Source organism: Stenella coeruleoalba (assembly GCF_951394435.1).
Source record: "Stenella coeruleoalba genome assembly, chromosome: 2".
Lineage (NCBI taxonomy): Eukaryota > Metazoa > Chordata > Mammalia > Artiodactyla > Delphinidae > Stenella > Stenella coeruleoalba.
In genome coordinates, this window is record NC_137147.1 from 65,295,344 (window position 1) to 65,309,847 (window position 14,504).

The 14,504-nt window shown below is 42.0% G+C and overlaps 1 protein-coding gene across 7 annotated transcripts in view; it reads right to left on the reverse strand.

Moving 5' to 3' along the window:
- The window catches only part of AKAP6 (A-kinase anchoring protein 6), a 598,487-nt gene that overhangs the window by 265,802 nt on the left and 318,181 nt on the right, over positions 1-14,504 (reverse strand). For all 7 annotated transcript variants that reach the window (XR_013827168.1, XM_079913691.1, XM_079913693.1 and 4 more), the window contains one exon: positions 7,273-9,039. Coding sequence is in view for 6 of the 7 variants with exons in the window: in XM_079913691.1 (XP_079769817.1) it covers positions 7,273-9,039 (1,767 nt within the window). In the remaining variant the exon portion in view is untranslated. The remainder of the gene's footprint in view (positions 1-7,272; positions 9,040-14,504) is intronic.

Here is a 14,504-nt window from a genome sequence, read left to right on the forward strand (position 1 = left end):
ATCATGTTCAATTTGTGATCTTTTAGGACTCCTGAATCTTCCAATTTTAATTACAAAGCTGAGCCTTCCCAACTCTTTAAAAATGTAGCTTCTTCCTTGATATTTAAACTGAATTGTTTATTCTTGCATCTAAACAGTTCCTCAACCCTCTGGATACATATTTCTAAGACTAAGAAATGTACTGAGAAGATCAAGGGTTCAAGCTCAAATGGTGATGAAGAGCCAACTCACAGTCTCCTCTCATATTCAGAATCTGAGAATCTCTATGACAACATCAGAGGAAGAAAGTAGAAGATACTCTTGGGGAAGGAAATTAAAAGGGAAAATAGGTGCCAGAGAGTGAAAACTATATATTCCAGAAAAATAGTAAAGAAAAAGAATAGGAGAGAAGATATAAGGAAGAGAGAGAATTCAGATATAGGAGGAAGACTAGCAACTGTGAGGGAAAAGGTTAGCATAAGGGAAAGGCACATACAAAACGAAATGCCAGTGAAGAACAGTGGAATCCAATAACCTTAAAATGCTTCCTACCTGATAGGATGCTCTTAAGAGATCATTATAAACACCAAAGTGCAGACTACCACTCCACCAACTCTAGGAAAACTGCTATGTGGTTGGTCTAAAAGAAACATCAAAGGCAGGTGAGAATTAAATTTACAGCAGACCTTGATTATAAGTTACTCTGGGGACAAATAAAGAAAAATACAGCTGTGTTTCAAATCAAGTAAAGAATGGCAGACAGGACTTTTTAAAAAGAGTGACTCCCAAGTGTTTTTCTAAAGACGAATCTTGTCTCTTGAAGTTGTGTCCTACCACACAAAAAAGCTAGGGGTGAGATCTTTAAAGCACGAGAGGTAATCACACTGAGATAAAATACAAAATAACTCAAAGACTTAAACCTAAGACGTAAACTGTAAAACTCCTAAAAGAAAACATAAAATAAAAGCCTCATGACATGGGTCTTGGCAATGTTTTCTTGGATATGACACCAAAAGCACAGCCAACAAAAGCAAAAAGAGACAAATGGGGCCACATCATCCTTTAAAAATTTTGTGCATCAAAGGGCCCAATCAACAGAGTGAAAAGGAATGGGAGAAAATGTTTGCAAATCAAATATATAATAAAAGGTTAAGATCCAGAATATAAAGAACTCCTACAACTCAACAACAAAAAAATCAAATAACCCAATTTAAAAAGTGGACAACATACTTGAATAGACATTCTTCCAAAGAGGATATACAAATGGCCAACAAGCATATGTAAAGATGTTCAACATCACTAATCATCAGAGAAACGCAAATCAAAATCATAATGAGATAATTCAAAAGAGTGATGTGCCACAATGTTCACTGCAGCTCTACTGACAACAGCCAGGACGTGGAAGCAACCTGTGTCCATCGACAGATGAATGGATAAGAAGATGTGGCACATATATACAATGGAATATTACTCAGCCATAAAAAGAAACGAAATTGAGTTATTTGTAGTGAGGTGAATGGACCTAGAGACTGTCATACAGAGTGAAGTAAGTCAGAAAGAGAAAAACAAATACCATATATATGGAATCTAAAAAAGAAAGTGGTTCTGAAGAACCTAGGAGCAGGACAGGAATAAAGACGCAGACGTAGAGAATGGACTTGAGGACACGGGGAGGAGAAAGGGTAAGCTGGGACGAAGTGAGAGTGTGGCATTGACATATGTACACTACCAAATCCAAATGTAAAATAGAGAGCTAGTGGGAAGCAGCTGCATAGCACAGGGAGATCAGCTCAGTGCTCTGTGACCCCCTAGAGGGGTGGGATAGGGAGGGTGGGAGGGAGACACAAGAGGGAAGAGATATGGGGATATATGTATATGTATAGCTGATTCACTTTGTTATACAGCAGAAACTAACACACCATTGTAAATCAATTATACTCCAATAAAGATGTTAAAAAATATCATAATGAGATATTACCTCACACCCATTAGGATGGTTACTATCTTAAAAAAAAAAAAACCCAAAACCCCAGAAAATAACAATTGTTGATGAGGATATGGAGAAACTGAAACTCTTGTGCACTGTTGTTGGGATTGTAAAATGGAGCAACCATGACGGAAAAGGGTATGGTGATTTCCCAAAAAATTAAAAGTACAACTACCATATGGTCCAGCAGCAATCCTATCCAATTTCTGGGTATATACCCACAGAATTGAAAGCAGGGTCTTGAAGAGGTATTTGCACACCTACGTTCATAACAGCATTATTCACCATAGCCAAGAAATGGAAGCAAGTCCAATATCCCTCCACAGATGAATGGGTAAACAAAATGTGGTATATACATACAGTGGACTTATTCACCGTTAAAAAGGAAGGAAATCCTGTCATATGTTGCAACATGGATGAATCTTGAGGACATTATCCTAAGTGAAACAAACCAGTCACAAAAAGACAAATACTATATGATTCCAATAATGTGAGGCATGTAAAGTAGTCAAATTCATAGAAACAAAAAGTAGAATTGTGCCCACGGGGGGGCTGGAGCAGAGGGGGAAAGGGCAGGTGTTTAATTGGTATGGAGTTTCAGATTTGCAAGATGAAAAAGTTTTGGAGATCTGTTTCACAACAATATGAATACCCTTACTACTGAACTGTACACTTAAAAATGGTTAGGAAGGCAAATTTTATGTTACGTTTTTTTACCACAATGGAAGAAGAAGGAAAAGAGAACACAGGACAACAGGATATTTCTTTAATGACTGCCATCGTCAGTGTGGTATCATTGATGTGTCAACATATGGTCGAAATGAGGGTGAAAGATAGGATGGATCCTATCTGGACCATTTTACCTCTTGGAAGAAGAAATGCAGAAATCAGTGCCAAGTTAATCCCAGGACCAAACCTCTTCTATATTCCCATTAACCTGGTATTACTGACCACATCCCAGCTCTACCTCTAGGCAGCAGCAAGGGTGACTGTCTTTGTGCTGCTACCACAGACTAGACTGCAATTTTACATAGCCTAGTTACAAAGATCAAGCACTCAGACAAATATTTGCTGCACTGAATCTGAAATAATTTATGTGCAAGGACATTCTTAGCTGGCACCAAAGATTGGGTTTTTAAATTGGGTTATAGATGTCTCTGAGATAAAATGCTAACAAACAGCTGAGTCATTGAACTATAGCTGGGACACCATAATCTAGCATTTGAAGACATTTATATCTCTGGGGAGAAAAGGAATCAGCTACGTCATGCATCCATTAACTTGGTACCAATGAGTCCAACCTAATGGAGTCATGTCTTTCAGGACGAGTTCTAAGGTCCTCATTGACTCTTTAAAACAAATCTAAAGGTTGAAGGTTATTTTTTTTTCTTTATGCTTATTCTTCTTGATCTCCATTTTGCAAAGAATGAAGCTAGTGTTCATCATACTACACATCTCTTCTCCCTTCATTTACTTAATACCCGAGAATCCTGTTCCTTCCTGGTCCCCACAACTAGGCCTCTTCCTTACTCCTGCCTCGTAACTGGGCTAAAACTTTAAAGTCAGTTGTCCTCCTCTTCTGTTCTCCATCTATCCTCAGTCTCTCAGGGAATTCTTCTATTCCCAAGACTTTATCTAGTGGGAAGAGCAAAGCAGATAGGGCTTGAAGCATGGCTCTATGACTTACTAGCTGTGCAGCTTAGGAGAGGTGATTTCATCTCTCTGAACTCCTCTCCTCCACTCTAAAATGGGGACTCATTCATCCTTTCATCCAACAACCTTTATTGAGCACCCACTATGTAGCAGGCAATGTTCTAGGTACATGAGATTCACTAGCAAGCTACACAGATAAAAATGTCTGCCTTCACAGATCTCCCAGTCTAGCAGGGGGAGACAAAAATTAATAATAATACACATGCTAAATAAGAGAATGATATAAAATTACAGAATATGGTGAGAGCTGTAGAAGAAAAGAAAAAGAAGTCAGGTCACACTTTTTAAAAGGTGGTCAGGGTAACCTTCCCTAAGAAATTATTATTTGACCAAGTCTCAGGAGGTGGAGGTATTAGAAAAAAAATGCATCTGACAGAGAATGTGCAGCCAGAGGGAGCTGACAAAGGTCTGAAAGGCAGGGGTGTACCCAGCTTGTTCCAGGAACGGCAAAGGGTCCAGTGGGAATGGAGTGAAGTGAGCATGGGGAAGAGCAGTTGGAAATGAGTCAGAGAGGAAATCAGGGGACCAGTCCATGTAGGATCTCTGAATGCCATGGGAGCTGTTGCAGAGTTTTGAGCAGAGGGGTGACATGATCTGATTTATGTTTTTGGTTTTTCTGGCTGTGTTGGGTCTTAGTTGTGACGCACGGGCTCCAGAATGTGTGGGCTCTGTAGTTTGCGGCACGCGGGCTCTCTAATCGAAGCACGCAGACTCAGTAGTTGTGGCGCGTGGGCTTAGCTGTCCCGCAGCATGTGGGGTCTTAGTCGCCCCCCCAGCCGAACAGAGATCGAACCTGCATTCCCTGCGTTGGAAGGTGGATTCTTAACCACTGGACCACCAGGGAAGTCCCTGATTTATGTTTTAAAAGGATCACTCTGGCTGCTTTGTTGGGAATAGACTATAAGGGGAGCAGAATGGAAGCAGGGAAACCAGTTAGGAGGCTACCTCAGTAATCCAGGCAGGAGGTGATGGTGGCTAGGACCAGAGTGGGAGTACTGGAGAGGAAGAGAAGTGGCCAATGTAAGATAATAAAACCTACCTTGTAGGGCTGTTGCTTTAAGAATCTTATGAGAGCACTACTTCAGATAAAGTGCCGAGTATTTGCCTGATACAAGGAAGATGTTAAATAATACCCTCTCTTATTATATTTTCCTGGTTGAATACGTTTTCTGGGTCACTATATGGAGGAGGTCAAAGCTAGAATGTGATACCCAAGGTCAACTGACATGGGGATTTGGAGTCACCCCTGCCTGAAGCATTGAAAGGAAGTTGGGCTGAGGAAGGGGCTTAATCCCCTTTCAGGTTTCACTTCATATCCCAACTCCAAGACAGTATTTCCAACGGCCTACATTTCCTCTTAAAAATTTCATCGTATACTCAATATCAGTGCATGTATTTTTTTTTTTTTTTTTTTTGCGGTACGCGGGCCTCTCACTGTTGTGGCCTCTCCCGCTGTGGACCACAGGCTCCGGACGCGCAGGCTCAGCGGCCATGGCTCACGGGCCCAGCCGCTCCGCGGCGTGTGGGATCCTCCCGGACCGGGGCATGAACCCGTGTCCCCTGCATCGGCAGGCGGACTCTCAACCACTGCGCCACCAGGGAAGCCCCAGTGCATGTATTTTTAAAAATTACCTGCCTCACCTCCACCTCAAGCGGCTACCCATCCAAATGTTTCCTTCTATTAAAACTACACCAGTCCCTAGAGACTGATAACTTAGCTTCATCTTTGTAGAATTATGGAATAAAAGGATGCTTCCGCTGGAAGTTGGTATAATAGCCATCATCTGCTTAAAACATCTCTATTTACAAAAAAGAAACGAGGCCCAGAATGGAGCAGCATTAGCTGTGGGCCGCTCCTGTCTTTAATGACTGCGCAAGGGCTGGAACCAGTTTCCTGGATCCCGTTCACTTTACCAACAGCGCCCCCCATTCGCCCATCCCCCATCACAGCAGCCCCTAACACTGGCTGCCACAGGCATCTCTGCACTGGTCACCGCCATGGCTGCCATGACCATCTTTCCTGTTATTGCCAATTAGGCCTTCCAGAAAGGCTATTGGAGGCCATGGCACACACTGCTTTAAGTGTGCTGGCTCTGGGTTCAAATTCTGACTCTGCACTCACTAGCTGTGAGGCCTTGAGCGAGTTTCCTAACCACAGTCTGCCTTAGCATCTTCATCTGAAAAGTTCTTACCTCCCAGGACCTAAGTAGAATAAGGCATGTAAAGCCCTTAGCACAGAACCAGCACAAAATAAGAGCCCAAGGAGCATGAGTTATTGTTAGTTGTATAACTATTCTCAGTCCCTTTCAGAGACGTTACCATGGATGCCTGGTAAGCAAATCCTAATTGCCTTGGTCTGGCCATCAGGGCCTTGCAGCTACCAGGTCTATTAAATGTATGGAAACTTTTATTGCTCTCTGCTCACTGACCTTCCAGTCAAGACAGCTGTGGATCCCAATACCATGCTCATTCCCAATACCCACCTCTGCATTTTGGTTTTTGCTCCTTCTACCTGAAATGCCCACTTCCTTCTCTCTAAATCCTGGCACATCCTTCAAAGCCCCGGTGAAGGTTTATTATTTCACAAGAACTTCCCAGGTAAATCCTAGCTCTACTGATATTATTTCTTCTCTACAATATTACAGTATTTACATGTAGTACATACTAGTCACTTCCTAATGGAGAGGCAAGGGAGCATTTAGTTAATAGTATGGGTTCTAGAGCAGACTACCTGGTCTCTCTCAGCCTCAGTCTCCTCTACGTAAAATGGGGTTAATATTAGGGCTGTTGTGAGGGTTGGACACATAAATACTTAGTAAACAATTCTTAATATATGTTACGATTATTATATATTGCTGTTAGCTTTACCCTCTTTGTTTTATGTACCCATATGTACTATACTTTTATCCAGTATCTTAAATCACAGCTTACATTAAGGAGCTGAATTCTGAGAATTTTGACGTCTGTCCTTCAAGATTCCATCACATAACAATTTGTTCTAAAAGTACAGATTTACCCAAAATATCAACTCCCCAATCTCAGAGCCCACAGATGGTACAGAGTATAGGTAGCATGGTTATTAGCCAGAGGAGGAAGACTGAAGAAAAAAATTCCTGATAAATTAGAAATACCTGGTCTTTTTCTACAAGAAGTTAATATTGGAGATGTGAGAGCTATTCTGGGGTTAGAACCAACAAATCAAAAAAGCACTGAGGGTAACTGGAACTTTCCCTTCATGTGTTCCTGAGGTACTGGCGTGTGCACAGCTACTTTCTACCTTATCTTGTATTCCGTTCAAGGGGGTCCACCACTCATCAGGAGCCATGTTAGGTTTGAGCAATATCAACAGAGAGATGTATACCAGCAGGGACACATCAAACTAATGCACAGACAAGGGCAGTTCCTAGTGATGCCACTGTTACAACTCAGTGATCATCGTGTGTTTTTTCTTTCTTTCTTTCTTTAGGGAATCGGTTATGTTTATCAAAAATAGCAACACATTTTATCATGGGGTGGGGAAGAGTTCACCTTTTCCCAGCAATACTTCCAAAAATCAGGTAAGAAATCATTCCGATTAAGAAGACCACCCTTACCTCTATTTTTTCCCATATGGCTTCATAGTTGTCTTGGTGTTGAATATCTTGCATCAGTTTCTGAATTAAAGCAGACTTTGTAGTGGAATGGCTCTCATTTTTCTCAGAGGATGAAGCTCTCTCTGACTTCTCATCAATGTATTTTTTCATGCCAGAGAGAGGCACGCACAACTCCTCGTCGGAAGGAAGGTCACTAAGGGGGCCAGATTCAATGCTCTCCCCGAGCGAAGAGGCTATATCACTGGATGAGCTTGGAGACACCCTGCCTAGCCTTGTATGCTTCTTCTTGACATGGTATGTTGGATAGATCTCAGAATCTGAATTCATTTCAGACAGTTCCCAGTCATCAATATTCTGAATGGTTTCTCCCCTGGGTTTCTGAGGCAGAAGCTTTGTTAGGTTTTCCAACTTCAAAGCTAATACTTCTGTCTGCTTAAGGTGAGAGGGCAGTGCTAGGTACTCATCAGAGCCATACCAGGCCTCCACAACCTGACCGTTCCTGGTGACGTGACTTGGGGAGGAGGTGTAGCTTTTTTTGCTTTTGTGTTCTGAAAGAAGGGGTACCACAGACGTGACGTTGTCTGAGCCAGCAGAGGACTCACTGCTCGGACTAAAAGGGGGTGAACTGGATGTTTCCGACTGCACCGGCAATTGGGCATTCCAACTACTCTGGTTATACGGCTCAAGTGAGGATGTGGAAGCAGAATCTGTTTCTGGCCCCTCTATGGCCTTGGAAGTGCTAGAAGGAATTCCATTCGGCACTACTGAGCTCCTAGTGCTTTGGGTTTGCTTGCCTGAACTGGGGTCCTGTTTAGGTGTCTGGCATGAAGGCACCTCTTCTACGGTCTTGTGAGGCTTTTTAAGTCGAAGTTTCTCTTTATGGCCGTCACTCAGCCTCCCCAGGCTGGAGGAGATCTCCTTAATGTGACTTGTGACTGTGTTTTCAAGATTCCCATCCCCCACCTGGTGCAAACACTCATGTGAGTAGCTGGCAGCAGAAGGTCTGTTGGGGTGAGACGACTGTAACACCAGGCAAAGTTTAGCTCTGTCAAGAGGGTCCGCCAAGGAAGGCGCGCTCCTGCTCATCTCAGGCTTGAGATCAACCACCTGCTTCATGCCACCAGCGCCTTTCAGATTATTCTTAAAAGTCTCCTCTTTAAGGAAAAGCCCTCTTTTTGGCAACGTGGGCTGTGTGGGAGAGTCCTCGTTATAATTAAAGCAATCTCTGATGGATCGCTTGGGGGTTGCATTTTCACAAGGAAGAGGCTGTTGATTCTTTGCCCCGAGTTGGGAAGAGGAATCAGATTCTTGCTTCACAGTCTCCAAAGAGGGTTGTCCAGCATTTGTCAGAGCTTCCCCTGAAGATGACAGCCCCTGCGTTAAGCCTGGCTGCTCCTCCGCTGTGGCCGCACTGTCTTCCTCACACCCACCTCTGTCCTCTGCTGAAAGAGACACCTGAGACGCCTCCTCACTAACTGCTTCGCTGCAGTTGGAAGGGACCGCGTCAGGAGCCACCGTAAGTAACCCAACGCTTCGGATAAGCTCAGGGAATTCCTTTTCCATTTCACTGTAGCTCCAAGAGTCAAAGGGTTTGGTTTTGACCTGGCTAGAGGTCATATCACCCAGGCCACTGAGCAAATCCTCACTTGGACTGTAGTCAGACAGTTCGAAAGCAGTAATGCCACAATCCAGAGACAAGTAATTCTGAGAGCATTTGATAGTTAACTGTCCTGAGTCATCCACTTCTGTTAGAGCATCAAGCCGGTCCTGAAACAGACAACGGGAATGGTTTCAGTAAAGGCAACATTATATTCAACTGCTGCTCACATGAAATCTCAGCAGAGGCCACTATAAAGGTCAAAAATGCTTCAATCTCAATTGTTTCTGGTTTGAGATATAGAAAGGCATATTCATTATCATATTGCTTTATATAGTATCCTGTTCTTAAATATTTAAGGATTTTTCTTTAATCTGGAGAACAGAGCCTTGATAGAAATGGTCAAGGCCAAGCCAAAAATAACCATTCTTACCCTAACTTTCTATTTTAAAATGGTGCATTTTTCATTTAGTAAGCATTTCTTAAGTGATGCCTTAAGTAATAACATTTCTGAAAACAAAATAACATGAGAGTGAAATCTCCATGGATGTCTCTTTTGCTTATCACCCCATCACCTACCACAGTGGCGAGCTCATAGTAGATGCTCAGTAAATATTTTAAAGTAGAATAATTAATTATAGTAAGTCTGTTGTGTTAAATATATATTCACAAATCACAAGAAGATGAACTACTGAATGTGCATACATAACAAAAATAGTTCAAGGCCAACTTCTCTTTGTCCCCACCTTTTAAAGGTAACCACAGGAAATCCTGGAGAAAATTAATGAGTCAAAAGTGTATCATCTTAGCCCCCATCCCCGCCCTCTGTATGCACTCTCCCCTACCCTCCACCCCCATCCCCATTTCCATTTGTGTGTGCTAGATACCAAGTGCCCACCTTCCTTCAAGGAAAGCTGATGTGAAATTCCCCTATGCTAAAAAATAGTATTATAAGTAAGTGTTTTTAATTTTTTAATCTTTAGTTGTATAATTCAGGTTCTTTTCTCATTACTAACGCAGTTGCTGTTATCACACAACAAATGGAGAGACTTTTACTTGATGATTTGTTCGGGGCAGAAGGACCTCTGGAATCCTACATGCCTACCAGGCTGAAGGATAGCTGGTCTAATCTAGCCCCTTAGGAGATGAAGGAAGAAAACTGAAAAGTAAAGCGTGGCTATATCCCCAGATCTCTGCTCTCCTGGAGGAGGGATGGGGTGAGCAGGACCCTGTATCATTTCAACCAGGTTATCCCAAGATCTGGCCTTTCCAGGACCTTACATCAAGTTTTGGGGGTCATTTGTTTGTTTTGCTTTGTTCTCTCCCTTCAGACCTTTACCTTGCCTTTACCTCCTACTCCCTTCACTCTTTTTTTTTTTTTTTTTTTTTTTTTTGCGGTACGCGGACCTCTCACTGTTGTGGCCTCTCCCATTGCGGAGCACAGGCTCCGGACGCACAGGCTCAGTGGCCATGGCTCACGGGCCCAGCCGCTCCGTGGCATGTGGGATCTTCCCGGACCAGGGCACGAACCCGTGTCCCCTGCATCGGCAGGTGGGCGCTCAACCACTGCGCCACCAGGGAAGCCCACTCCCTTCACTCTTATTCCACAACATCCAGATAAATAATAATGACGAAAAACCTCATTTTACCTTTCTAGGCCTCAATGTCCTCATCTTATAAATGGGGGTGGTTGATTACCACTACTACTTTTTCATTTAATCCTCAAAACAATTTTCTTCTGGGGTCTGTACGATTGTCCCTGTTTTACGTAAGTGGAGCTGAGCCAAAAGAAGGTGCATAACTAGCACACAGCCTCGGGACTAAGGCTGAGCTAAGCCTTAAACAAAGGCTGTCTGACCCATAATTTGACCCCTATGCCATAATTTGCTCTGATTCACTGGATGTTATCTTAAACGGACATACCCCCTCCTCCAGTTTGTCCTGCACATTGCCACCAGAGTAACCTTTACAAATTTCAAGTCTTGATGCTATTACTTCTCTGCTTAAAATCCTTTATTAACTTCCTGCTGCTAGGTTAAAACCCAAACCCTTTAAGAACAGACATGAAGAGGCCTCTCTCAAGCCACTCCCCCCTCCCTGGCTGCACCCAGCTACGGTATCATCCCTCCAATTTTTTAATGTGTTCCTCCTGCCCCAGAGCCTTTGCACATGCTATTTCCTCTGCCAAGAAAGCTTCCCACCTGTAAAACTCTTAACTAGTTAATTTTTACTCACCCCTCAGACCTCAGATCAAGCTTCACTTCTGCAAGATTCTAAACACCCACCTAAGTCAGAATCTTTTCTTATAAGCGCTCATAAAACTACGTTGTTTGTCCTTTAAATATTTATCTCAAGCTTTAAATACATATTATTGTGATTATTTGATTAATCTGTTTATCCCACTAGTTTGTAAGCACCACAGAATATAAATCACATAGAAAATGGCTGACTTTCCAGGATACCTGCAACACTTAGCATAGTGAGCTACACAGAATTCAAAGATACATCTGTTGAATGAATGAATGAATGAATGAATGAAGACATTTTGGAATGTATCTCTATGCCTTCATGAAGTTTATTCCTCTGATTATGTAGTTTTCGTTGATTCCAGTAATTAAAAGCCCAAACCTCAGAGTTAAATTCTAGCTCAAGCACTAATTGTTCATGTGATCAGGAACCAGTAGCTTGATATCACTAAACCTCATTTCCCTCATCTGTAAAAATGAAACAATAAGCCATGCCATAGGGCTGTTGGGAGGCTTAAAGAAGACAGAATATGTAAGACACAAGTCTGGCACATGGATAGGTTCTCAATGAATGCTTACTCTTATTACTTATTTTATATATATATATATATATATTTTTTTTTTTTTTTTTTTTTTTTTTGCAGTACGTGGGCCTCTCACTGTTGTGGCCTCTCCCATTGTGGAGCACAGGCTCCGGATGCGCAGGCTCAGTGGCCATGGCTCACGGGCCCAGCCGCTCCGCGGCATGTGGTATCCTCCCGGACCGGGGCACGAACCCATGTCCCCTGCATCGGCTGGCGGACTCTCAACCACTGCACCACCAGGGAAGCCCTATTATATATTTTTTTACTAATCAAATATACCGAGGGGGGAAGTTTCATCAAAATGAGAGGTGTCCCTATGCTAAATTATACTGCACAAAGTAAGAAACCAATATTAACTGCCAATATCAACAAAAATGGTCTAACTGGAATTGTTTGGCTTTTATGCTTCATATCTGGAGCAGGATCTTTAAAGAAAGAAGTCAGAAGCCCAAAACACCAAGGAATGAGCCAGTCAAACAAAAGTCACAGTTAGCGCAATTTTCAAGAGAATAATAGAGGAAACTCCAATTTAAAAGCAGGTTGCATTTGCTAAAAGTTTTTTTATTTGGTTGTTCAATGTTCAGAACTTACTCCTTTACAAAAATAGTACTATAAATAGTGATTAAGCTCCAAAGCTATCCCATAAGTTAGTATTTAAATTATTAACTAGTTGAAATTTACATTATTTTTAATCATTTTTATCACAAAGTTACAGCACTGCATCTACTTAAGTGAGGTCAAAGAGGCATTAAGGAAAAATGTTCCTATGATGAATAGAAAAAAAAAGATGTGAGAGTTCAGGTAAAAATTAGACCCATGAAAATGTCAGCTACCCGCTTCTGGACAGGCAAGGAATACCATAACCGTGGGAAAGTATTTGATCCCAGTTTTGGTGGTCACAGAACGTTAAGACCAGGGGATACTGTGTTGTTCAAAAATAACAGGTACTCAATAAATGATGTTAGCTGAACATACGGCATGAGACATCTAGATAATAGGGTATGGCTGCCTTTTCCTAATTAAGTCTTTCCCTGAAGATCCCTTCCCTAGCCAGTCCTTCGTTTGGAAAAGAAAATACCATACTCAAAAACACTTAATGGGGCTTCCTTGGTGGCGCAGTGGTTGGGAGTCCGCCTGCTGGTGCGGGGGACGCGGATTCGTGCCCCGGTCTGGGAGGATCCCGCATGCCGCGGAGCGGCTGGGTCCGTGAGCCATGGCCTCTGAGCCTGCGCATCCGGAGCCTGTGCTCCGCAACAAGAGAGGCCACAGCAGTGAGAGGTCCGCGTACCGCAAAAAAAAACAAAAAAACAAAAAAACAAAAAAAAAACACACTTAATGCTCCAAAGGGAGCCCTCTCCCATCCTGTTGCCAATCAGGCCAACTACTGCTGTGCATGGCTGATTGTCATTCAGGGGTAACTAGTTTTAATTCATACTGCATTTTTTAATGTGAAAAAAAAAATTCCCTCCCTGAAAAACAAAACAAAAAAACAGCACATAGCATATGCATTTCATATCCTAAAGACCAAGTGGCAAGCATCTACCCATATATTTTAACACAGTTGGCCATTATTTAAGAGCATTCCTCAAAAGTATTTTTCTACATTTCACAGTGCAGAGGCAATTTAAAAAAAATACAGTTCTCTGAAGTTTCTCAGAGCAGATAAATAATGAGTTTCATTTCTTAAAATATTGCTTAGTAATACTAATATTTTAGTCCCACTGCTTTCTACTGGACCACCTTCCCAGATAGTTTTCTAATGCATGTAATTAATAAAGTCTCAGGTGGATATGGAGGTGGGGGAAGAGTGCATGTTGTTTTTACTGGCCTTTTTATTTTAGAAATACCACATTTTATTTTGTAGTGCTTCTAGCTGTGTCATGGCAGCCTAGCAATGTCCAAACAGACCCCCATTTAATATGTTATGAAGCAGTTTCTCAGATGAAGGTTATGTTTTATGGAGATGGTATCTTATTCACTTTATTGATGAGCAATTTATTCACTTTACTGCTGGCTTCAATATTGTCTCAGACATCAAGGAAACCCTTTTTCCTCCCTAATTTGAAACAAGAAATTTTGCTTTGTTCCTTACCCATAAATAAGTTTGAAGTTCTAATTCCAAATGCCTTCTCAGATCTTTCTTTGTTTAACCGTGAATTCTGTCACCAGCTGAACATGAGATTTGATACTTATAATTTAGAGATTTGATACTTATAATTTAGAGATTTGAAAATCTCCCTACTAAAATGCCCCCAAGGTTTATATTAGTGTCCATTGCCATTTCAGAGTTGACTTTGTGCCCTGATTTAGTGACCTTACTCAGAAGAGTTGAAAACAGAATTTCACTGTTTCAATTATGGTTACGGCAAAAAATTTTGTATGTCTCTCTCTACCCTTCCTCCCCTAATTTCACTACATGGTGTTTGTTATGCTTCAATTACTAACATATAAATTCATGGACCTCTTACAAGAAGGCGACAGCCCCCAGAGTCCTCAGACCACAGGGCCGAGACCCTTGCTCAGATTCCTTTCAGCTCTCCCATGTTGGTGCTCTGATTCTGACTGCCTTGCAGAGAGCAGCAGTGGACGAAGAGGAACAAGCAATGATAGGGAAATGGGAAGCAAGGCAAAGTTTAGTTTCTGATGGGAAAAGGGAAAACAGACAAAGTCTTTCAATATTTTTATTTATACTATCGTAATAATTCTTGACAATTTCCATTTTCTACAGGCTGAATTTATGAGTCAAATAGCTAATCTCCATGATCAATCCCAGTCAACCAACCTACAGTGATATCTCCCTCTTCC